At 39.9% G+C, this 26,338-nt stretch overlaps 2 protein-coding genes and 1 long non-coding RNA gene across 8 annotated transcripts in view; 2 read left to right on the top strand and 1 right to left on the bottom strand.

Moving 5' to 3' along the window:
* The window catches only part of GOLM2 (golgi membrane protein 2), an 88,950-nt gene extending 86,263 nt beyond the window's left edge, over window positions 1-2,687 (top strand). For both annotated transcript variants that reach the window (XM_019969396.2, XM_019969399.2), the window contains one exon: window positions 594-2,687. In XM_019969396.2, the coding sequence (XP_019824955.2) occupies window positions 594-664 (71 nt within the window). In that variant the 3' untranslated portion in view covers window positions 665-2,687. The remainder of the gene's footprint in view (window positions 1-593) is intronic.
* LOC109565426 (uncharacterized) lies at window positions 922-10,539 on the bottom strand. Its single transcript, XR_002181677.2, has 2 exons — window positions 9,821-10,539; window positions 922-1,293 (listed from the first exon to the last, which is right to left on the bottom strand). It is a non-coding gene; the product is annotated as an uncharacterized lncRNA (long non-coding RNA).
* A 447-nt stretch (window positions 10,540-10,986) lies between these two features.
* Window positions 10,987-26,338, top strand: part of CTDSPL2 (CTD small phosphatase like 2) — a 75,753-nt gene continuing 60,401 nt past the window's right edge. For 3 of the 5 annotated variants that reach the window (XR_011569059.1, XM_070798037.1, XM_070798040.1), the window contains exon 1: window positions 10,987-11,156. The gene's annotated coding sequence lies outside the window, so the exon portion shown is untranslated. Of the gene's footprint in view, window positions 11,277-26,338 lie in introns of all 5 variants that reach the window. The other 2 variants (XM_070798038.1, XM_070798039.1) reach the window with 2 other exon arrangements.

Below are 26,338 nucleotides of genomic sequence, written 5' to 3' on the forward strand. Positions count from 1 at the left end.
GCAGAAGAGCAAAGGAATTCACTAAAATATTAAATACGGGGGTTATGAGTAACTTTAATTTTCCTCTTATTTTCTAATTTTTACATGATGGTTATGGATTAATTGTATTATTAGAAAAAATGTTTGTTTTTTAAAGGTATGAAAGTGTATAAAGAACAATTTCCATCAAAGCGTTAAAGGACCGGCTTCCATCTACATGCGAATAATACCTCCATATAGAAGGATCAGCTCCTCAGTGCTTACGGGACCCTACAGCTTTGCTCACTGTCCAGCTCTGCTTCTTTCTTTCATCCTCTTTCTTCTTTCCCCATCTTTCTTTCTTCCTTTCTCTCTGTCCCCTTCCCCTCTTTTCCCTTCCTTTCTTCCCTTCCTTTGCTTTTTTCTTCTCTATCATCAAAAGATTTGTTAAAATTAAGTGATCTTCTAAAACAGTTACAGACTTTTCACTCATTAACCAAGCATCTTAAGAAACAGAACACTATTTCCAGGTGTAAGATAAGGAGTAGACTGAAGGGAAAAAAAAGATATTTGATTGGATTTTTGCAAGTGATTTTAAAAATAATATTCTTGATACCTGATTGTTTTCCTTATAGACGATGAAGAACGAGAACTTCAAATGGATCCTGCAGACTATGGAAAGCAACGTTTCAATGATGCCCTTTAAGCCGTGAAGGAAAACTTCAGATAACCTAAAGTGCTGTAAAATGGAACCATTTCTACTTTGTTGATTTTGACTTTTGTTGTAAAGATCAGTTGTATCAGTTGTAAAGATACATTGAGATAGATTTAAGGAAAAATTTAATGACAGAATGTACCCATGTACATATGTGAACTTTTCATATTGTATTATTAAAGCAGAGACTTCTGGGGTTATGTTACAGTTGAGCCAAAAACAAAGTAAGAAAAACTTTAATCTTTGCATTTAAAGCAAACTAATGTATATTTTACATTTTATTGAGCCTAATTCTTTCCACAAAGAGACAAACAGGAAAAATGGTTGTACAGTTTATATGTTGCACATAGCAGAACCACAGTGAGAACAATTATTCAGCTGAAAACCTTTTTATACACGAGTACATTCTTGTTAGCCCAACAGGTGTTCTGTTCTGTCCACTCTTTACTCACGCTGTTCAAGGAGTTATACCTAGAATAGTTTCATGAAAGAGAGGGGCACCTGCAGCCAAACTCTGGGCAGCGACGTGCAAAATCACCCCTCCTGTTCTTACTCCACGTGAGTGCCAGTGCGTGTGGTAGACAAGCTTTCAGCTGAGGCCTGATGTGAGCGGAGAAAACCTGCAAAGACGTAACAGTATTTATGAGTTATACTTACCTTACTTCATGAAATTGTGAAATGCATGATTGATGACCTATTTTCTATTTTTATTTTTTCACATAATATCAATACTGTTTAACTGTAACTGTTACTGGCTAAAATTTTTATATTTTCAGAGTTAAAGTTGATGAAGATATTAATGATTTAAATGCCAGATTCCGAAAGAGGCTAAATCAACCTTGAAATGAATTTTCAGTCAGTATTTCAAAGCTTCTCTGGTAGTTTTAGTGACCTTATTTGACTAGACTTTTTCAGAAGTATTAAATAAGCGGTTTTAACAGGTTTTTATTAATGCACAGATAAACAGAAGTACAGTGAGGTCTACAGCCATTTTATTAAAATAGCTGAAAAGTTTGTAATGAAGATGAAGAATCTTTCTATCTACTTAATATGTTAGTTAAGAGCCCATAAACCTCATATTTGCTAGACTTAAAAATTATTTTAAATGCATTTGTCTTTTTTGACACCCTTCAGTAGAATATGTAAGCTAGCTAATCCTTATTTTCTGATTGAAAGCACTTTTAAATCTTATCCCCCACCCCCTAAATAAAAGGTTTTGATCATGAGAATTTAAACTTGTTAACTGTTTTTCAGAAGGGCTACTGTTAATTGCAGGTGAACGTGAGATGCTTTTCTTTTACCCCCTGTAACTCAGGTTCTAGTCAAAATTCAAACTTACAGAGGTTAAATAAAAAGGTTGTTCACTTATTGGAGGTGTAAAAATTATTAGATCTCTGTTTAAAATTATTTAGCAACCAAGAAAAGATGTAGTGATTTACTAAAATTGTTTTTTCTACCCTATCAAAGTAAGTAATTCATGCTTTTGCTGTGAGTAGTCAGGCCTATAATGATAGTTTACAGCATTTTTAAAAATGGAATTAAAGGGAAGTGATGTGTACCTTTTGGAAGTTAGGGTGGGAAGACGAATCTGAAACATATTCCTAGTAACACTTTATATTTAAACACTGTAAAACCTTCACAAATGAAAACCGTGAACTTCCTGCCTTAGCTCCTTTGTCATAGAAATAGTCACTTGGTCGTATGGTGGCTGTTACTCACACAGCAAAACGCCTTCAATCAGCAGTCTAGACATTTTATAAACGGAGAAATCTTGGATCAATTGATATTTCTGACTGTATTAACATTTTAGTGCTATAAAATACTATGTGAATCTCTTAAAATTCTGACATTCTACAGTCTGTATTAGACATCCTGGTTTTATAATGTTTTACTTCTGCCTTACAGTTTATGTTTTTTAAATGTATTTTTGCCCTGAATTCAGTGTTAATTTGATGGAAACTCTGCTTTTAAAATCATCACTTACTGGGTTCTAATAAATTAAAAATTAAACTTGTTTTTCTATTTTTCTGATTCTTATTCATATACAACACATTAATTCCATTATAAATTAAACAAAAGTTCCAAGGCCTATAAAGTTCCAGACAATCAGATTCTCATGTACCTGAAACAGTGCGGCTGTGAGGCTAGAGTCTCATGAGCAAGGATCATAGCAATGAGGCTAAAAGTAGTATGGAAGGGGTAAGATAGGGAGAACCGCATAAGTTCGGGTTATTTGCTGCTGCTGCTGCTGCTGCTAAGTCACTTCAGTCGTGTCCGGCTCTGTGCGACCCCGGAGACGGCAGCCCACCAGGCTCCCCCGTCCCTGGGATTCTCCAGGCAAGAACACTGGAGTGGGTTGCCATTTCCTTCTCCACTGCATGAAAGGGAGAAGTGAAAGTGAAGTCGCTCAGTCGTGTCCAACTCTTCGTGACCCCATGGACTGCAGCCTACCAGACTCCTCCATCCATGGGATTTTCCAGCCAAGAGTACTGGAGTGGGGTGCCATTGCCTTCTCCGGGGTTATTTGCTACTGTCCCAATAAAGAGAAAATGCAGATATAAAATATACATGAAAAAAATGGTTCCAGAGAAAATGTGAATATGACTTGCAAAGTCATTTCTCAAACATATCCCTTTATTTAAAAGTCTTAAGATTATATGCTTTTTTGACTTCTCATTTGTATCATCTTAGAACGAAATTTGCTAGAATATGAGGGTAGAGAATTAAAAAAAAAAACAACCCAACATATTTATGAGGCAGACAGTCACTTCCCACAATGGCTGACCTTGGAAACGTCTCTCACATATTTTACCATACGCTCCAATAAGACAATGTGACATGAATTCATTTTCAAAGTTTAGGTTATTGAGTCTTAACATCACATGTGGGCCATTAACATTCAATTCTAATTGGACTACATCTAATTGCTTTTAAAAGGTACCCCTCGCTAAGGGTTCTAGATGAAAATTAGACCAACTATCCCAGAAAAAAAGATGGGGCTGGAGGGGGAAATGCATACAGGGTAAACTCCTCCTGGCTTGAGGACAGCTGAAACGGGGCCTTGAATGCTGGCAGCTCTCCACTCTGATTGCTGCTGCTCTCCACTTGTTCGTCATTCTCTCAGGCCAGCTCCACCCCAAAGCTCCAACCAAGATTTCCAGTAGGCCAGGGTTTCTGTTTTGCCCCCTGAGAGACGCTGCTCCTCCTTCCTTAGATCCACATCAAAAACTCTTGAGGGAAGGCCGACTTCTGCTTCTGGCTATGATTTAGTAACTTACCTAGCCCTCCTGGATTAGTAGCAACTATAAAATTGGACAAGATATTGATACATTAAGCACCTGTTTTCAGGTAGCACAAAACTGAAACTTCTCAGAGAGGGGAAACTTGAGCACTTGAGCCCCACAGTCAGCCTGCTCCCTGAGGTGTAAAGAGGCTGAGTGCAAGCCAAGATGGAGATCACGTGGGGAGCAGCTGAGATGCTGGAATCTGTGGGGTGGGGCGTCAGAGAAGGAAGCTATTTAGAGAGGTGGCCTCAGAAATCCATAAAGGGGTCCCCACAAGTCCATGCCTGAGGACAGGGTATATAACCACAGCAAGACCACCGGATACTTAACCGAACAGCAGTTGCGACACCGATGAGAACGGAACAGAGATACCCAGGTCAAGCAGTGCTGGCAGAAAAACAGTGCTGAGGGACCCTGGGTGTCTGGGCCTCCGAAGGTGGAACACTCCTTAACAACAGTGTAGCCAGCTAAAACACTAGAAAGACTGTACTTCAGGAGTATGAAGACCATACCCCGGAGTGACACCTACTGTAGACGGCCCTAACATGCTCTGACTCGAATGGCAGGGGAGTCAGAGTGTGGAGACCCGAGTCCTCCTTGCTTTCCACAGATATGAGCTAATGGAGCACAAAGCCAAGCCTACACTAGTGTAAGGTGACCGCCCAGGAACTGACGTGCTGGCTAGAGTAAGAATCATCAATTTTCAGGAGGTGACAGAATTCAGAATCTCTACAAGAGATACACAGTACTCAGTGTTCAATTTAAAAAATTACTGGATATACAAAGACAAAAGAAATTGTGGTCCATAGTTGGAAAAATTGAGATGGTTTCTTTTACTGTTGTTATATTGTTATTTGCTAATGCAGGTGTTAAAAATATGTTCAAAGATTAAATGAAAACATGAGTGAACAGGGAATCTTAGCACAGAAACAAAAGCTATAAAAACCTAATGATAGAGCCTATTAGAGTGAAGTCGGAAAGGGAAAAACTATCGTATATTAACGCATATATATGGACTCTAGAAAGACGGCACTGATGAACCTATCTGCAGGGCAGCGCTGGAGACGGCAGACAGAGACCAGACTTGTGGACACAGGGTGAGAAGGAGAGGGTGGGATGAACGCAGTGAGCAACATGGAAACATGCACATTACCATATGTAATATTAGAGAGCCAGTGGACACTTGCTCTGTGACAGAGTTCAGCCCGGTACTCCGTGACAACCTAGAAGGGTGGGGTGGGCTGGGAGGTGGGACAGAGGCTCAGGGAGGAGGCAACACAATGTATTATACCTGTGGCTGATTCATGTGGGCAGAAAGCAACACAATAATGTAAAGCAATTATCCTCAAATTAAAAATAAATACGTTTAAATAAACACCTAATGAGAATTCTAGAATTGCAAAGTGCAATAACTGAAATGAAAAATCACTGGATGGGTTAAATAGCAGATCGGAGGTGGCAGCAGAATGAACTTGAAGACATACACATGTAGTTTTCTGTATTTGGAAATGGAGGGCTGAAATGCTGAGACCCTGAAATGTGAATTTGGAATTCATTCTTCAAATGTTTATTAAGTCCTCAAGATGCTGTCCACCCCACTCCTTAACACATAAGCCTAAAGAATCCATCATGAAAGAACACGGATCGTTCTTTCAACTCCTTCCTGAGTAGAGAACTGTTTTGAGTACTAGGGATACAACAGCAACAGCTGCTGCCTTCATGGAACTTGCGCGGCAGAGGAAGCAATAACTATTTTCTATACTCAGTGATAAATGCTATGAGAAAAATTAGATCTGAATAAATAAATGTTGATGGAAGATGGAATAGGATACAATAAATGTTGTATCCTATTTCAAATAGGATAACCACGGAGGGCCTTTCTGAAGATGCAGTGTGAGAACAAGCCCTGTGAATATCCTGTGCAACACTATTTAATAGAAATATAATGCAAGCTACCTGTGTAACTTAAAGATTTTCTAGTAGCCTCCTTTAAAAAATAGGTGAGAGAATTCCCTGGCAGTGGTTAGGACTCCATGCCTTCACTGCCAAGGGCCCAGGTTTGATCCCTGGTCAGGAAACTTAAGATCCCACAAGCTGCATGAAACTGTCAAAAAAAAAAAAAGAAAGTGAAATTCTGATATTTAACCAATATGTCAAAAATATTACCATTTCAACATGTAATCAGTAGAGAATGTTGAGATGTTTTATATTCTTTTGTACTAAATCTGAAATCTAGCATATATTTTATATTTACAGTACATCTCGTTTTGGACACTAAATTGTCACTGGAAATATTTGATTGGTATTTAGAGTTTATAAAACTTATAGTTGAATGAGTGTATCTATGTACTCATGCCCAAGCATACTTACAGTAGACTTTACTTTTTAGGGAACTTTCAGGTCAATAGCAAAATTGAATACAACATAGCAGAGACCCAATATACCCTATTCCCACACACATACACAGACACACACACACAGTTTTCCTCACCATCAACACCCTGCACCAGTGCAGAATTGTTGCAATTGATAAACCAACACTGATGCATAATTATTAACTAAAGTCCTGAGTTTATGTTAGGATTCGCACTTTGTATTGTAAATTCTGAGTTTGGACAAATGTATAATGATATGTAGTCACAACTACAGTATCATATAGAATAAACTCACAGCTCTAAAAATCCCTATGTTGCACTTATTCTTCCCTTACCCCTAAACTCCTGGAAATCACATATCTTTTTTACTGTCTCCAAAGTTTCGAGTTTTCCGTAATGTCATATAATTGGAATCATACAGTATATAGCCTTTTCAGATTGGTTTCTTTAACTTAGTAATATGCATTAAGATTCCCCCAAACCTTTCCAGGTATATCCAGTGGATCATTGAAAAAGCAAGAAAGTTCCAGAAAAACATCTATTTCTGTTTTATTGACTACACCAAAGCCTTTGACTGTGTGGATCACAATGAACTGTGGAAAATTCTGAAAGAGATGGGAATACCAGACCACCTGACCTGCCTCTTGAGAAATCTGTATGCAGGTCAGGAAGCAACAGTTAGAACTGGACATGGAACAACAGACTGGTTCCAAATAGAAAAAGGAGTACGTTAAGGCTGTATATTGTCACCGTGCTTCTTTAACTTCTATGCAGAGTACATCATGAGAAACGCTGGGCTGGAAGAAGCACAAGCTGGAATCAAGATTGCCGGCAGAAATATTAATAACCTCATATATGCAGATGACACCACCATTATGGCAGAAAGTGAAGAACTAAACAGCCTCTTGATGAAAGTGAAAGAGAAGAGTGAAAAAGTTGGTTTAAAGCTCAACATTCAGAAAACAAAGGTCATGGCATCTGGTCCCATAACTTCGTGGCAAATAGATGGGGAAACAGTGGCAGACTTTATTTTCTTGGGCTCCAAAATCACTGCAGAAGGTGACTGCAGCCATGAAATTAAGACACTTACTCCTTGGAAGGAAAGTTATGACCAACCTAGATAGCATACTAAAAAGCTGAGACATTACTTTGCCAACAAAGGTCTGTCTAGTCAAGGCTATGGTTTTTCCAGTAGTCACGAATGGATGTGAGAGTTGGACCATAAAACTGAGCGCCGAAGAATTGATGCTTTTGAACTGTGGTGTTGGAGAAGACTCTTGAGAGTCCCTTGGACTGCAAGGAGATCCAACCAGTCCATCCTAAAGGAGATCAGTCCTGAATGTTCATTGGAAGGACTGATGTTGAAGCTGAAACTTCAATACTTTGGCCTGATGTGAAGGGCTGACTCATTTGAAAAGACTGTGATGCTGGGAAAGATTGAAGGCAGGAGGAGAAGGGGATGACAGAGGATGAGATGGTTGGATGGCATCACTGACTCGATGGACATGAGTTTGAGTAAACTCCGGGAGTTGGTGATGGACAGGGAGGCCTGGCGTGCTGCAGTCCATGGGGTCGCAAAGAGTCGGACACGACTTAACTGAACTGAAACCTTTTCAGGGATTCCCCGGTGGCTCAAACGGTAAGAATTCACCTATAGTGCAGTAGACCTGGGTTTGATTGCTGGGTTGGGAAGATCCCCTGGACGAGGGCATGGCAAACCACTCCAGTATTGTAGCCTGGAGAATCCTCATGGCCAGAGGAGCCTGGTGGGCTACAGTGCATGGTGTCACAAAGAGTCAGACAAGACTGAGCAACTAAGCATATATCTTTTCATGGCTTGATTCCATTTTATGGATGTACCACAGTTTTTTTTATACATTTACCTACTGAAGGACATCTAGGTTGCCCCAAGTTTTGGCAATTAAGAATAAAGCTAGTATAAACATTTGTGAGCAGGTATTTGTGTGGACACATGTTTTTAGCTCCTTGTAGTAAAAATCATAAAATTCACTGTTATACGCTCACACTTAAGGGGGCTTAAAATGTGTAACTCAGGACTTCCTTGGTGGTCCAAGGAAGTCTTAACCTTGGTGGTTAAGAATCCGCTTATCGATGCAGGGGACATGGGTTCAATTCCTGGTCAAGGAACAAAGATCCTGCATGCACGTTGATCAACTAAACCCAAGTGCCTCAACTACTGAACCTGCGTGCCACAACGCAGGCTAGAGAGTCTGTCGCAGCAGTGAAAGATCCCGCGTGATGCAACAAAGATTCCATGTGCTGCAACTAAGATGCAATGCAGCCAAACAAATATATTTTAAAAAGGTAAATATATATTCCATATACTCTGGAATAAGGGATCTACTGAAAGACTGTTGAAGATTCAAGATACTTGTATTACATAACTTAGTGAACATGTCCGTTTATTGTTTTCATATAACATAGTTTTGAAGAGTTTAAACAGTATACACGCCACTGGCTTTCTCCATTTTTTCCCCTGTGGCTAATGCTGTGCATCTAAATATACTTCACATTTTTTAAAAGTCCAAAATTTTAAACTTTTATTCTAAAATCTTCACCAGTATTGGTATTGAAGCTTAATCACATTGACAACTACCACTTAAGGAGAAAGAAAAACACCATAATCTCATTTGATCTTTAAATATTCCAGAAAAAGGACCAGTAGAAAGAGACCACTGTATGTAAATGATGTTGAAATGTTAACATAAGTTAACAAATAAATTATAAAACTGATCGTTAAATAAATTGCAAAAGTACTTAGGTTTACTACCATCAACCTTTCTAACCTTAACATCTAAACAATAGTAATACTGCCACAGAACACAGTAGGATATGGTATAGTGAGTAGGAGGAGGACATGGATCCTCATGGTATTTCTTATTAGCTGACTGCACTCATCTTTGGATATGGTGTCTGTTTTTCCCTTTCTCTTCCTTGCTTTAAAAAAAAATTTCAGTGTTTTCAACTAAAGAATGGAGGGACTAATATCACCTGCCTATCTCTGCTGGGAGAATCAAAATGCATATACAAAACTTTGTAAATACCATATAGTATCAATATTTAAGTTTTAAGAGTGAAGATATGAAATAATTACTACTTGAAATTGTTTCAGAAGTATTTCCAATTCTAACTCGGTGTAATAGTTATTTTATTAATCAATTGGGGTAATTGCTTATATTCTGTTGCTTTTCATGTACACACTAGATAATCAACAACTATTTGTTGATTTTCAATTCGTTTTTCAGGAATCTGTTATATTGCGGAGTATTACCAGTTCTGCACGCTGTATACCACCGCTCTCAATAAACGTCGCATTCAGAGCATTCTGGTACCGGGAAGATTTAGGATCCAAATGAATCCTGAGTTCTAACAGACATGATCTGTAGAATCTAAGGCTTTCAGAAGACAACCCACCTGCTCCACACTTTGAAACAGCACCAACCAGATTCACAAAGTTCTCTGCCTACCTCTCACCATCTTCCCGGCAACTCCTGTATCCCTGTGGCATAGAACAACCTCCCCAAGTGCTCAATGCGACCGCGTCTTTCGACTTTTCCATCTCGTTTCCTTTACTTAGGTATTCTTCCTTCGTTACATCGGCTCTTCGCGTGTCACTCAGACGTCGTCTTAAAGCCTTTCCAGACCTCCTACCCCGTGTCTCCCCCGTGCTCTTACGGCACCCGTCAAGAACTCATTGTGGTCATTTTTTCACAACGCATCTCAATTCTGTTTCCTTGTCGGTCTTCTTCAACAGACTGTGAACTCTCGAAGTGCCTGCCTTGTTCTCTGTCGCATCCCTTGCGTCTGGTACGGTGCTAACAAATGAAGAGTTTACAGGACATATTTCTTGACGGAATAACGACAGCGACCCGGAGTTTTACGCACAGACCATGCTCCTCCCGTCAGCACGCTTGGTTTCCTGCCTCTCCACTGGAACTGGACGCCCCGGACGGGTCCATGCTCAGCCGCGAGTCTGTCAGCCCTCTGACTCGGGCCCGCGGTAGGAGGAGGCCCTTTAACAGAACGGCCCGACACGCGAGGCGTGGGTTCACGTGACCCCCGAACGACGGCTGCGCCCTCGAGGCGGCGCGCGGGAAAAGAAGACCTTCCGGGACCGGCCGGACGCGGCCCCGCAGCGGTCCGCGCCCCGCCCGCCGCGGCCCGGGACTGCGCCTCAGCCGCCAGGGGGCGCAGCCCGAGCCCCGCCCCCGAGCCGAGCGCCCCCCCGCTGCGCTGAGGCAGTTCCGTTAGCCGCGGGGGGGAACCGTCCTCGGGTCCCCGCCTCTCCACTCCCTACTCCCCCTGCGACCGCCGCTACGGAGGCCCCTCACGCTCAAACATCCCGCGCTCCGGCGGAGCCCGGCGGATTTTGTCCTTGTGGCTGCATCCGGCCCCAAGGCCCTGCCGTCTGTTTTCGTCAGGAACTCGGGCTCCTGAGTTTCTTCCGGCCGCAGGAACTCTAGCGCTCTTTACGGAAGTAAAGTTGTTTCTTGGTTGTTTTTTTTTTTTTTCCGGCTGTTTTTTTTTTTTTTTTTTTGCCGCCGGAGCCGCCCGCATTCCTTCCCTCCCTCCGCGCGGGGTCGCGGCGGGAGGGGGAGCGGGGAGGCAGGGCGCCTGCGCGGGGCAGCCGCGTTCCATCCGGGTCCCCGTCCGTGCGGTGCCGCAGGTCGGTAGGCGGGAAATGGCGACTGGCTGAAGGAGCTGGTTCTGTTGCTGCTGCGGGCGAAGCGGGAAAGACACCACACGCTGCGCAGCCGGGGCCGGCGCCGGAGCCCGGGGACACTTCTCTGTCGTCACAGTTAGGTAATCCCCCTCGCCCAGACGCTGCCGCTGCGCCCTGCCGTAGTCCGCCGCCTCTTCGGGGCCGTCTGCCGGGCTCTCCTCCCCTTCGCGCCCGGGCTCGCCAGCGGCTCCGGCGCCTGGGTAGGCATGCCCCGTGGGCGCGCGTCCGACCGCGGTGTGGAGCCGCTCGCCTCTGCACTCCCCCGGGAACGGAGCGGAGCTCACTTCCCGCCAGCTTCAGCTCTCAGGCTGCGGCCTGTGTTGTGATTTCTGGGGTTGGATTTCACTTTGCTCCCCCCCGCACACACATCCCGATCTCACGTCTCTAGTCCCCAGACCTGCGGTCCCTCCCGGGTATCGGCTTGGATCTGCTTATCTAACCTGGACCCGTCTGATGTTCTCGTTATTTCATTCTTTACGGTAGGGTGCCTTTAGAGGGGGCGTTGCTCTCTCTCTCAGTTTTTAGATTCACCTTGTGAGGACCTGGAAGAAGTGATTTCACGAAGCACTGTTTGTCTGCTGTTAAAATGGGGAGTTGACATTGTTACTTTTTGAAATCCAGAGTGAAGGCCTCTGGTTTCTATAGTGGTCAGTTAAGGGTGAATCTTAGTGTACGGAGCATTCTATGCTTTCTTTGGGTAGTAAATGCCTGTGTAGATACTTACTTTTGCACTCTTGACTAGAATTCCGTGATGAATAATTGAATAAGTCGGTCGTGTTTATTTACTTCTCACTCTTGTCGTGGCTGGATGTATGAAGGATGTTAGGTACTTTAGAGTACCTTAGGGAAACCTACCAAGATACTGCTCGTAAACTGCACTAAGATCTTGAGATGTACTTAGTAGATGTTCCTCCAAGGCAGGGATTTACCTTTCCAATGCTAATAAGACAATACCAAGATTACTGCCCAACGTATGTATACAATTAGTGACTTCAAAGATAGGTTATCTTCGTAATTTTCAGGTTGTAGGTTTCTTTATATACCGTCTTCCCGTTCTTTGCCAAGTTTTCGTTTGCTGTCCAGCTGTTAACGCTTACAAAGCAAGGAAATGGCTAGTTAAAGCTACTTTTATTCCTTCTTGTTATTTTCCACATTGCAAATCAGTTGTCCCTAAAGAGAAATAATAGGAGGCTGTTGGTGTTTCTCAGAATTGTTTTTCAATCTTGTTTAATTTGGGGCCTTTGTAATTTTTTTAACTAGTCAAATTAAGTTTTAAAAATGTGGTTTACATTACACATCATTTGATATTTGTAACTCAAAGGCTTTCAGCTCTCTAGGTTCAAAGATTCACTATTGTTTGCATATTAGAATTGAATTTCATTAATAAGCAGGAACACACAAATGGTATTATAATTGTCATTTGGTAGATTTCCTCCCAAGGTCATAAAGAAAGTCAAGGTAAAATGTAGCTCCTAGGTGAAGCAGTCTTTTAGGATTGAGTTGAACTTCATGCTTACCTTCAAAGCAAAAAGAATAGGGGGTGGGAAGTGGAGGTGAGGGCAATTGGATGGTTGCTTAGTCGGTTTGTTTAAACAGTAGGGCCAGATATGTCACTTAAAAGGATATAAAATAAATTATTGGTTTAGTGTAGATTTTATCTGGTCACTTTAGTGACCTTTATTGTAGTTTATAAAGCATTAATGTTTTCAATAAAGTTTGTTTTACAGATAGGTGAGTGTGAGTTGTGTGTACACTTTGTCTTCAAGAACTCTTCCAAATTGTTCTAGCTCTTCATTCATTCAATTCTTTTAATAATCTTTTCAGTATAGGTTGAAAGGCTGTGAAAGTTCTTAAGCGGTGTAGTCCTTAACCTTTGTGGGCTTGAAACTGTACAGAAATTCTAAATAGGATTGCATAGAAAAACCAAATAGGATCGGTTTTAATATTTGTTTATAATACAATGTTCATAGTATTCTACATAGTGTCTCTTGGACATTCCACCTGAGCTAGTAATGCTACTCTTTTTTTCGTGGTTAAGAAATTCAGAATTAGGGGTGTTTTATCTTTCCTCAATTCATCTAGCTGATCCAATGTTTGAGATTTTAGGTCAAGAGGATTCTTCATGAGATTATACAGCAGAATCCATCCAAGGCCGGTTTTTAAAAAAACCTTCGATCTGTTGTTCAGAAAGGATGTTCTAGACTCTAGACTTGTAACTGTAGGATTAATTGCAGATTGAATGAACTGGTATAAGATTACCTCATTCATAGAGTTTTGGATTAATGTGATAGAGAAAAAAGTGGTTTGTCAGAATTGGGAATAAACCGTATCTAATTATATTTGTAATTTACCAAATTGTTGTGAATGCATAAACTAGAAAAGACACTTTAGTCATAAATACCAGGTGTGCTGAGAAGACCTCGTATATGATATGCTCTAAGTAATTCTTTTGGGTGCTTATCTGACAATTTTAACTGGATTGACTGCAGGGGTCATTTGCTCTTTGAAGATGAGAAGATTTAACAGAGGTGGGACTTAAGATGAATCCATCTAGCTTTTAGTTTCCACTTTACATTTGCTATGACATATCTATGCCAGACATACATTCACTACTGGTGTATGCCCACATTCGTTTTTACTTGCACAGCTAGACTCTGTGGTTGACTGTGAGGTTTAACTTGAGAATAGCCAATGCCAAACTCTGTGTCTCTCCTTTGTGGTACGGAATTCTTTCTACAGTGTTTTGTTTAAAATTACAAATTCTCTGGAAGAGATGCTTTATAAACTATTGCCTTTTATTGACAGTATTAGCACAGATTAGTTATCAAAGAAATTTGCTGATACCACAAACAGTCGAGGATTCAGAGGCAATGGAACATAGAAGTAAGCTGTGATCAGGAAAGGTGTAGTGTGTAGGAACATTAAGGAAGAAGGCCGTGGTGGAAGTAGGGTGATAGTGAGAAACTTGGGCTTCTTGGGGTCTTTTGAAAATCTTGTGAGTCTGATAGTAATGAGTGAGACTAAGTGTGGTCCCAGGAAGAATTGTGAGACCTTAAGGACAAGCATGGATTATAGATTTGGCTGGCCCTTTTATTTACATCTGCAGGTCCCCCATTTATTATGGTATTTTTAGAAAAGGATGGAGGAAAACACTAAAATACCATTGGAAAAAAATTAGTGTTGTAAAACATTTACATTAAAAAGTCTTTAATGTAACTTTAAAATAAGGTCACAGTAGACCATTTAACTCTATTAGTGACCCCATGTTTTGTGGTAATTGTAGGCTCTCCTGTTTTCATTTCGAGAAATTATAGAAAAGGAAGTTTATCTAGGTAAAACATGAATCATCAACTGTGCTTTGACTTTAGGTTCTAGCAGTCAGGTTTTCATAATAGCATAATAATCATAGAACAAGGAAATGTGTTTATTACTTTGATTAAAGAAACATAAAATTGTACTAGTAGAAGGCATTTGAATACTTCAGAAATAATTGGGATTATATTTAGTAATAGTGGCTTATATATGGTTTAGGAAGAATATTTTCTTTGGAATAAATACTTCTATATGGAGAAATTGAAAACTAAAAAAGCAGAGCCATTGCTAAAAATAAATAAGAAAGGGAGATTAAGAATCTGTTAGTATCATAACATGACATTTTAAGTTTCTCATGTTGACCAGTTACTGTTTAAGTAGAAATTTAAAATACATTTTGTTAAAAGAGTGTAATATTTGTTAAAAATATACAGAACCAGTAAGTATCTTTTCAGTTGAGAAAAACTATGATTATATGTTTCAGTAATAATTGCTTTCTTCCTGATGTTCCCCAAATATGTATGATTATTCTATTGAGTTGAAAATGATTAACTTCTTACTGACCTTACAAGTACCTGCTTTAGTGTATTTTGTTAAATAAGGTAATTATAAAATATAATCCTTTAGTTTTCTGATGTACTGATAAAAATTGTTTGAAAAATATAATCACACTGCAAACTCTCATGCTTTTCCCCCTCATTTGTAATATTTGTTGTTCAGTTGCCAGGTTGTGTCCCGCTCTTTGCGACCCCATGGGTCACAGCACGCCGTGTTCACCTGCCCTTTACTGTCTCCTGGAGTTTGCTCAGATTCATGTTCATTGAGTCAGTGATGCTGTCTAACCATCTCATCCTCTGCCACCCTCTTCTCCTTCTGCCTTTAATCTTTCCCGTTTTGTTTTATCCTGTTTTTTAGTAGTAGCAAACAAGAGGATATTTTCCTTAGAGAATTATGATCATACCTCATCTTTGACTAGTAATTTTTATAAAAATTCACTCTTCTTAAAACTTTAAAATTACGTATATTATTTTTGACTGTGCTGGGCCCTTGTTGAAGATGCAGGCGTTTTCTAGTTGGGGTGAGCGGGGCTACTCTCTAGCTGCGGTCCACGGGCTTCTCATCGTGGTGGCTTCTCTCGTTGTGGAGCCTGGGCTCTTGGGTGACGGGCTCAGTAGTGGGGCCCATGGGCTTAGCTGCCCCACAGCATGTGGGGTCTTCCCAGGCCAGGAATTGAACCTGGATCTCCTGCATTGGCAGGTGAGCCACCAGGGAAGTTTTAACTTTTTGTCTTCAGTTTATCTCAGTCATAAAGATTAATTTTTCTTTGGTAGGTAGTAATATGAATAGTAGGAAATTATTTCAGGTACTCAAAGATTTTTAGTTAAAAACTAATTTTCGTATTTGCTAACGTCTCATTGATTCTTTTCTTACTATCAAATTACTGTGGTCTGAGAGTTTCATATTTCTACTGACCTGAGTGTAAGTTGAATATAAGTTTAAAACTTTCTTTAAATAGAAGTTTTTATTAAAAAAGTATAAATAGTTGTATCCCTCTCCTTGCACAGTTTTGGTGAGAACTACTTAAAAAGTACTTGTAGGAAAATTTTGCCAAAATTGACTTTACTTTGTAACTCTCCAAAATTTTCTTTGTTAATGTATCCAGTAAGTGCATTGTAACTTGCATGCATACAGGTAACTCTAGTAAATTTAAAACATTATATATGTTGGAATATATGTATATTCCATAGAAAGGATAGAAATATGATGAAAAGTAATAGACTGGAGTGACAGATTTCCCATGTGCTTTTCTCATGAGTATTGTAGTACTCAGTTCTTAGGAATTCATAATTTTGTATCTTTCCTAGAATAGCACATCTTGTTGTAAAGTTTCACTGGTATGAGTTCTTTTCATGCTGTGTAACGGAACGCTCTGTTTACAACATGTGTAAGTTATGTTGCAGGTAGTTAAAATTACAACAGTCTTCAAATTGCTATTCCTTAAAGCTTAGGTGAAAGAAGTACCAGTCTGTCCTCAGCAGAAGTACATGCTGTCTCATTTTGTACATAACAAATACTGATTTTTGCCCTAATGGTATTTCTGTGGAGTATATACAAAGTTTTAAGTTGGGGTCCTGAAATAGTGTTACTTTAAAAATCATTTTCCCTTTTCATCACCTTGTCCTCTCTCCCCAGCTTTGTAAAAAGTTATTGATTTCAGTTGCGCTGGGCCTTCGTGGCTGTGCCGGGGCTTTCTGCAGTTGCTGTTGAGGTGCCTGGGCTTCCTACTGTGATGGCTTCTCTGGCTGCAGAACGTGGCTCTAGACGCATGGGCTTCAGTCATTGGGACACACGGGTCCCCAGTTGTGGCCCATGGGCTTAGTTGCTCTGTAGCATGTGGAACCTTCCCGGACCAGGGATCGAACCTGTATCCCCTGCATTGGCAGGCAGATTCTTACCCACTGTACCACCAGGGAAGCCCCAGTCGTATTTTAAAACACATATGTCAGTGGCTGTGCCTTAGTGATCAACAAACTGAATAATGCCATCTAAAAAAGTCAGGTCAGGGACTTCCCTGGTGGTCCAGTGGTTAGGCATCTGCCTTCCAGTGCAGGAGGCTCAGGCTCCATCCCTGGTTGGGCAGCTAAGATCCCACTTGCTGCCAGTAACTAAGCCTGTATCCAGTGGCGAAAGGTCCCATGTGCCACCATGAACACCCAACACAGCCCAAAATAAATAAATGTTTTAAAAAATAGTTTATATTTTCATTGAGCATTTACTCATCAATAATCGAACAACCCATATGTTTTGTTTCTGTAGAAAAATTGATCATGGTTTTAGAGAAAGCATTTTTAAAAAATTTTGGTTGTTCATTGAAGAAAACTTTAAAGAGTCTTAATTTCATCAACCTAACTCAGCAGCTCCTTTATTTTTTGTACATTTCCCCGAGTTTTTCAGCTTTTTATTATGTTTTTTATTTAGTAGTTTTTGAAGAATTCTATAATGTTATATAGTTTTAAAACAGAAAATTACATATCAAGTAATAATAACCTAAAAAGACCACTTTATCACACACTTTGTTGGGAAGGGCTCAATAAAAAGAATCTCCCTGTTGAAGTTGATGATTCATATAATACTTCTTAATCTTCCTGCTCTGGTTGACTTTTGACTTTTGTTGGATGATAAGTGGGAGAGACTAAGAAATCTCTTCCTTCTGTAAAATCTTTTAAGGAAGGGCTTGGGAAGGTAGTGGAGAATAAAAGTGGACAGTTGTAGTATCTGAACCTGTTAATTTAAGATTATACAACTGGAAGAGACAGTGAAAACAGATGCTGATATTTTTGTCATGGGGTGTAACTAAGGCAGTGATTTTTTTTTTAGCATTTTCTTTCTCAAGTGTAAATTGAGTAGTGCTACTGTTTGTAATAGAGTAGCTAGAGGAGACCAAAGGGGTCATCTAGTCTTTGTTTCCTTAATGATGAACCATCTGAAGACTTTTTAAGGTGTAGTAAATGTTTGTCTTAATTAGGGTGCTTCTAGATGAGTTGTATGTGATAGAAGAATAAAAACAGCTCAGATTAATGACTCATCTCTTGTTTTGATAGATGTTTTTTAAGGTAAAATTTACATGTAGTAAATGCCATAGATATGATGTTCAATAACTTCTTTTGCTGTTGAGGAGATGAAATGATTGCTAGAATGATTACATGTCTTAATCAATGTCTAATCAGTGTTACAGCTAACATGGTAGATTCAGGACTGATGCCTACCAGTCCAGGGGCTATTCCTCTAGTAACTCACTCAGGAGCCTACTTCAGAACTTTGCAATTATATAAGTAATTTTAAGTATATGTAAGCAGTTTATAGGTTACATATACCTATATTTTATGGGGAAACCCAAAACTGTTGCCTTTAACATTTGATTTATGGTCTTTTTAATAGTTTTCTTTTTTATATCTTTTGGCCCACTTTTGTTTCCCTTTTCTTTTATTCAGCAAAAATTTGTTTGAAAGAACACACATTAGGTTAGCGTTAGATAATTTGTTAAGAATCCTTCGAATACAATATACTATTTTGTTGTTGATAGAAATTTGTGTAGTTAAGACCTCTGTAGCAAATTATCAACTGAGATTATGCTCATATCATTATTGTAATCTTGTTCACACAAGACTATTTGCGACCATAATTGTTGGCATCCAGTATTGCTTGGGGTCAGGGATTTTAAGAGGAAGGAAATCTTATGAGGAAGGGATATTTTTAGTTTTATTTGTAGACCTTTTTGTGAGCAAGAATTGATTACTGCAGTGAGGATTTTGTGTTTCGGTGATACAGTTTTTTCTCCAATCTGTAGTCTGTTTGAGGGAAATGAAAAAAAATTACAATTCAAGTCAACAGAGATTGCGCTGTTATGTTTGCCAGGTGGTTGGAGTTTTAAGATCTCTGCCTTCAGCTCTCTTACAATCGAGTGCAGTCAAAGATGCATAAACAGATTATTTTAATACGATGTTTTAAGAGCTACGGATAGATAGTCGCAGGTTTATACAGGCATGCGCGTGTGGGGGTGGTTACTTATTGGGGTGTATGATACTTGGGCTGAGCTGTAAATGATGAGGATAAGAATCAGCTGAAAGGAGGGAATGTGAAGTAAGAGAAGGAGAAGTAGGATGCAGCAGCCTGTGCAGGACACTTATCATTGGATCAAAGGGGGAGGCGGCGGACGGCAGTGAAGGAAGGTGTGGAGAGGTAGCTCTCGGAGGGCTTTACATATATTGCTAGGGTTCAGTCTTTATTTTGAAGGGAATTGGTGGGCAGGAACAGGCAGATTTGTGGAGTGCAGAGGATGGATTTAAAGCGGACAGACAGAAATATTTTAGAGGTAGAATCCTCAGGATTTGGTGACTGACTGTAGGGTACAAGGGAGAGAAGAATGATGAAGTGTTTAGGATGACTTCTGGCTTGATTGATTAGGCAGATAACTTGTGATCAAGAATAGAGTAGGGGCTTCCCTGGTGGACCAGTGGTAAAGACTGTGTTTCCAATGCAGGGGGTGTGGGTTTGATCCCACGTGTCACACAGTGCGGCAGAAAAAAACCAAGAATAGAGTAGCAAAAATACAAAAGGAATAGGGCTGAGATAGGAAAGGGGAATTAAGCTTTCGGTAAGTTGAATTTGAGGTGCAGAGTGGAAGTGTTGAGAAGGCTGTTAGATGAGAGTCTGAAATTTTAAAGATGATGGAGAAGCTAGAAGAAGAATTAATGATGCAATTTGGAAGAGCCCCCACCCCCACCCCCAAAGACTGCAAATACTTAGAAAGCAGACTTAATTGCCTTGTTTTAGATTGCCGAACAATCAACTTTTTCTATTCCTGAAATGAGATCTGGTTCAAATGTTGAAAAGTGGGAATGTTTTCTATTCTATACTTTTCCCTCCAGTGTCATGAATCCTTAAGCTTGAAATGTTGTTCCACTCCGTGCTATATTTGTTTTGTGATATAATCTACTTAAATTTTATCTGTTTCAGTGGTAGATTTATTTTCCCCATCTACTCATTTAAAAATCCTAAAAAGTAAGTGCTGCATTCAGTATGTAAGCAAATTTGGAAAACTGAGCAGTGACCACGGGATTGGAAAAGGTCAAGTTCTCGTTTCAATCCCGAAGAAAGGCAATGCCAAAGAATGCTCAGATTACTGTATACTTGCATTCATTTCATATACTAGCGAGGTAGTGCTCAACATCCTTCAAGCTAGGCTTCAGCACTTTGTGAACCAAGAACTTCCAGATGTACAAGCTGGATTTAGAAAAGGCAGAGCAACCAGAAATCAAATTGCCAACATTTGTTGGATCATAGAGAAAGCAAGAGAATTCTAGAAAAACATCTACTTCTGCTTCATTGACTGAGCTAAAACTTGACTGCGTGGATCACAACAGACTGAAATACTCTTAAAAGAGATGGGATACCAGACCACCTTGTCTGTCTTCTGAGAAACCTATGTGCAGGTCAAGAGTAACACCTAGAATCAGACAGAACAACAGCCAAGTTCAAAATTGGGAAAGGAGTGTGACAAGACTGTATATTGTCACCCTGTTTATTTAACTTATATGTAGAGTACATCATACGAAATTCCGGGCTGGATGAAGCACAAGCTGGAATCAAGATTACTGGGAGAAATAATCTAAAACCTCAGATATGCAGATGATACTACTGTAATGGCAGAAAGTGAAATAGAACTAAAGAGCCTCTTGATGAGGCTGAAAGAGGAGAGTGAAAAAGCTGGCTTGAAACTCAACACTCAAAAAAATAAGATCATGGTATCTAGTCCCATCACTTCATGGCAAATAGATGGAGAAAAAATGCAAACAGTGACAGACTTTATTTTCTTGGGCTCCGGAATCACTGTGGATGGTGACTGCAGCCATGAAATTCAAAGACACTTGCTCTTTGGAAGGAAAGCTATGACAAACCTAGACAGCGTATCACTTTGCCAAAAAAGGTCCATATAGTCAAAGCTGTGGTTTTTCCAGTAGTCATTTACAGATTTGAGAGTTGGACCATAAAGAAAGCTGAGTGCTGAAGAATTGATGCTTTCGAATTGTGATGCTGGCGAAGACTTTTGAGAGTCCCCTGGACAGCAAGGAGATCAACCAGTCAATCCTAAAGGAACTCAACCTGGAATATTCGTTGAAAGGACTGATGCTGAAACTGCAGTACTTTGGCCAGCTGATGCTAAGAGCTGGATCGTTGGAAAAGACCCTGATGCTGAGAAGGGTTGAGGGCAGGAGGAGAAGGGGACGACAGAGGATGAGATGGTTGGATGGCATCATCGACACAATGGACATGAGTTTGAGCAAACTCTGGCATGTGGTGAAGGACAGGGAAGCCTGGTGTGTTGCAGTCCATGGGGTCGCAAAGAGTTGGGCACAACTTACCCTTGAACAACAGCTTATTTTCCAGTCTTGTATTATTTCATAATTGCTGAGAATGGAGAATTTAACTTAGTGACGGAACTCTAAAGTGCTTAGAAGACAGTTAATTTGTAATGTAAATGGTAGAATTACCAACATCAGGCTGTATATGTATGTGTAGAACTTTTTTAAGTGAAGGTAATGAAGTTGGATTATTGCAGATACTATGTAGGTAATTTCTGGCAGTACTTGGCGCAATTAATATGTATGGTCTTTGGTTATGATGAGGAAATGTCGGCCTCTTAAAATAAGTTGGAAACTTCCCTTCTCTTTTCTGGAGGAGTTTTGTTTATTAGATTTGGGTTTTGCTGGGGTTAGTGTGGGGGAATTGGTTTGTTTGGGTTTTTGTTTGTGTTTTTTTTTTTTAATTTTTTGGTAGAATTCTTCAGTGAAGTTGAAGTCAACCAGAGTTCTTAACCTTTCCCAATTGATAGAAATTGGCCAGAGGCCAAGTAAGAAACTCAGGCAAGGCTTTATTGGGGCCCTGCTGCAACAGATGGGAGTGAGACCAGGGAACAGGTTCCCTTGTTGGCTTGCTCCCTGTGGGGAAGCGGGCTTGTTCCTTGTACGGGGTGAGTGCGGGGTGTGTCCAGGGCCAGAGGGGTGGCTTAGGAGGTTTGCCCACCCCTCAGGCGGTGTTGAGTGCAGAGGGCATGTTTAGTGCCTTGCCTTTGCTCCGACTCCCTGCTTTTGTTCCAGGCTCTTCAAAAGTGGCTTTTGGGGTTTTTTGGTCTCTTTGTATCTTTTGTCCAGAATTCGCCCCAACTGCTCAGGCAGGTAGTTATTTTTAGTCCCATAGAGTTTCTTTGTAATTTTGTTGCTAGAAGAGAGGTTTGTCCAGGTGCAAGCTTTGCAGTACTACAGCAAAAGGGTCCTGGGTCCCAGCCTGTCCGAGCCGTCTGGGTCTGGAACTTTTTTTTGTTTTGAGACTTTCTCTGCAATTTCAGTTTTTTAAAATATGGGCTGATCAGGTTACCTTTGAGCTTTGGTGGCACTTTTTTTTTTTTAGAGGTTTGAGCATTCCATCTGAATTGTTGAATGAGTGGGCATAAAATTGTAGTAGTCGTGGTGTTCACTAAACTACTCTCAGTATTGGTAATTTGTGTGTTCTCTCTTTTTTCCCCATTCTTGCTAGAGGTTTATCAATTTATTGATTAAAAAAAAAACAACAACCAACTTTTGGTTTTACTGAGTTTTCTGTTTTTAACTTCATTGATTTTCTATTGCTTTTTGACGGTGGTATTTTCTTCTTTTTGAGTGTGTGTTCTGCAGTATTTTATTGAATTCTGAATATTATAAATAGGACAGTAAAGACTGACTAGTGTTTATACCTGGAAAGTTGCATATCCTGTGGCATAGTCTAGGGGGTTTCATTAGGCTGAGTTTTGGTTTTGTTGTTTCATAGGATACCTCAAGTGCACCGTTGGCTTCAGATTTCTCCAGTGTTACTTTGTGCTTGAGCTAGAAGTGGAGGTATGAGAAAGTGTTCCTCAGTTTTCCCAATTGACTCTCGGATTTTGGCTTTCCCTGTGTGCCTGTAGCTCTGTGGAATCGAAGCGCCCCTAACCCTTTCCCAGAGGTAAGTGCAGTTGGTGCTTGTTACACGGTGCTGGAGTCCGGAAGTCCTTTGTCCTCATCCAGTCTCAGTCCTGGATAGGCTCTGTATGTCTGGGCGTCAGAGCTGGTGGGCTTTCAGTGATGTTGCCCTGGTATGCCAAACTGGGCCTTGTATCTTTACACATCTTGTTTGGAAAAACCTGCCTTAGGTGGTCTGAGATCCGGGCCCGAGACCTGCCCCTGCAGTCGTGCAGAGGGATCAGTAGAGGGCTTTGCTTACACTCTGCCCCATCCTAGTGGGGCACTGCCCCTGCTGCTCCTCCTCCTGCCTTCCAGTGTTTGTTCCTTAGAGAAGGAGGGTCTGGTAGGGCGCCCCCGGCTGCTCCAGGCTTCAGCTCTCTCCAGCCTCGTGCGCCCCCATGGGGAGCACTGCTGGTGGTCTCTGGCGGAGGGCCTGAAGACGGGCCTGGGTTCCCATCGCATCTGCTGCTCCCAGGAGCGCCATAGGCCTGTGCTGGCCTGCACTTCGCGTTTAGTAGTTTGTGTTAACAATTGAGATGAATTCTTTTTACCTGCTTTTATAGCACCACTGTCTCTCTGCTTGCTCTGCCACAGGTAAGCCAGTGCTTATATCCTGTCTCCTGGAAAGGGCTTGTCTTGTCTTGTATCTTTGTTTGGTTGGCCTGGGTCCTCAGCTCTCTCTCTTCAAGAAAAGTTTAATTCTGTAGTTTTTGTTATGCTGGTAGTGGCATTTTCCCCAGCTTTTTCCTTTCCATAGGCAGAACCCTATTAATGCATAAAAATGAATCTTTAGGTGAAACTCCAATTACTAGTCAGGGGAGCTCTCTTTTCTGGAAGCTGTAGTTTGTAACTCCATGACTTCTTAGGTCTCAAGTTGCTTGGGATAACTCCCTTGCTTTCTCTTTGGTTTGGACCAAAGGAAAGGGTTCAAACTGGGTAAACTGGCACTAGAGAAAGAGATCAATTTCTTAACTGGCCCTAGGTTACTTTTTTTCACCTAGACACTGATTCCCCCAAAACTGTCTTGTGGTCAGCACCTCCTCTGTAGTTTCCCTTATCTTTTCCCAGAACCCCTCTTTCTCTTAACCTGCTTAACCCTTTGTTTGCGGTAAAATCACCCATTGTGAATAACTGTTAGAAAAAGAGCAGAAGTAAAAAATAAAACAGGATATAGCAAATTGAAAAATTTGATAATTTTTTAATTAATTAAAATTTTTGTTAATGATAGACTGTTTTTACATTGCTGGTTATTTTTATTGAAATTATCTGAAGAGTAACACACTTTTGCCATTGTCTCCATCTTATTTTCTTTCTGTCATAAAATGGAAATAATGAAAAAAATGAAATGGAAATAATGAGTACTACTTTTTAAAGGACAGCTATTCATTATATATCACTTTAACCTTTTCTGTAGCTGAAGCAGTTACTTTATGTTTGGAAAGAATAGGTTGATGGTTGGGTCTTCCGAAGTCAGCCTACCAGAAAACTAACACAGTAGTTTTTACACAGTGCTTTGGTTGTGTGTAATATTTGGTTGGATTATGTTTCTGTATTCAGATAAGCATTGACATTTAAACCTTTATTTTAAAGTATTAAATACAGTTCTGTTATTTTGGGGAGTTGGGGGAAAATATTGCAAATATCTAAACTCAAAATTAGGCCTTAATTGGCAAACTAAAAACGATAATATAATTTTTAAACTTTCTGTTTAAAACAGGGAAAATTATGGCTAACCAAATTGCTAGAGTTAAATTCTTAGACATTTATTAAATGAGGAGAGTGACAGTACATATTTGCAGGATTTACTCAGTTTAAAAATGGTTTTTTGTTTAGAGTTCATTTAATATTCTTAGTATTTGCATTATTATGCAGTAAACTCTGTCTCTTTCAGCATTCTAGCAGATTCTAGATTACCTTTAGACAGGAATGCTACCTAAGAGGTTTCTGCTTTGGTTGGGACGGTTGAACCAAAGGTTTTTTCAACCTTGGTATTTTAGATTCTTAGGAAAAAAATGAGAAAAGAGCATCCATAGGCATTTTAAAAAATGTGAAATGTTGGTAACCTATAAATAGAATTAAAATGTTTAGTTTTATTAGTTATGATTATTTAAAATATTTTTACTTTTAATAAGCCAACATTTTGAAAATTAAAAATAAATTCTGATGTTTATTTAGTCAGATTCTTTGTATCCTGCTGGTTGAAACCATCTTTCCAAAAAATACTTTGTTAGATTTTCCAGGCAAGAGTACTAGAGTGGGTTGCCATTCCCTTCTCCAGGGGATCTTCCCAACCCAGGGATTGAACCCGGGTCTCCCACATTGTAGGCAGATGCTTTACCATCTGCACCACCAGGGAAGTCTAGTATTTCTAGAAGTGCTACCAAATGTTAACAATTTTTGACCTAATGAATTCCCTTCTAAGAAATTAAGAATCAGATATTTGGACTGAAATTTGTATATAAGGTTATTACATTTGAAGTGATATTAGTGAGTAATTATGAACAGTTTAATTTTCTGACAGGTCAGTGGCCATATAAATTGTAGAACATTTATCTGAATGTTGGAATATTATGTGGCCATTAAAAATTATGTTCTCAGATTTTTCAGAGAATATTAGTAGGGAGTTAACAGAATAAAATGGAGGAGGAAATGGCAACCCACCCCAGTATTCTTGTCTGGAAAATTCCATGGGGTTGCAAAGAGTTGTACACTACTGAGCTACTGAGCAATAGTATAAAAGGGGAAGAAATAGGTCAGGTCATAACTGTAGTATAACTCTATTGATTAAAATATTTATATGTGTTTAAACAGTCAGTAATGCATATCCACATTTCAGTCATCTCTGGACTGAGGAATTATGTGAGTTCTTTTCGTATTTTTGTGCTTTTAAAGACTTCTAACAACATATGTTTTAGATAAAAAATATGTCCAGTTGAAATAGAGAATATTTTAAACTTGTAAGGGATCAAGAGTGAATTTTGTCTTTCATACACTAAATACTTATCCATTCCTTGGATTGTTGTAAGCCTGGCATATAATACATATTCACAGCTTCCCCCTCCCCCCCAAGTTTGGGTTATTTTTTTCCTGTTGCTTTGCATGTCTCATACTTTTTTGTTGAAAACCAGTCCCTTAGATAACAGATAGCCACTCTGGATTCAGAATTTTTTCCCTGAAGGTTGGTTGTTTTGTAATTCCCATAGGCAAAATCTGTGGAATATGCCTTCCTGCAGGATATAGCTACTGATGACTTTGCTTAGTTTGTTGGTTGGTGTTGTTTTGTTTTGTTTTGTTTTAATTTTTGTTTTAATTTTGAAGCTTTACTAAGGCACACCCTGGTGTCTGCATTGCCTTATGGTAAGCTAATGATTGAACAAATATCATGCCTAAACATCTTGCGCAGTAATGCTTCT

This window comes from Bos indicus, chromosome 10 (assembly GCF_029378745.1).
Source record: "Bos indicus isolate NIAB-ARS_2022 breed Sahiwal x Tharparkar chromosome 10, NIAB-ARS_B.indTharparkar_mat_pri_1.0, whole genome shotgun sequence".
NCBI classification, from domain to species: domain Eukaryota; kingdom Metazoa; phylum Chordata; class Mammalia; order Artiodactyla; family Bovidae; genus Bos; species Bos indicus.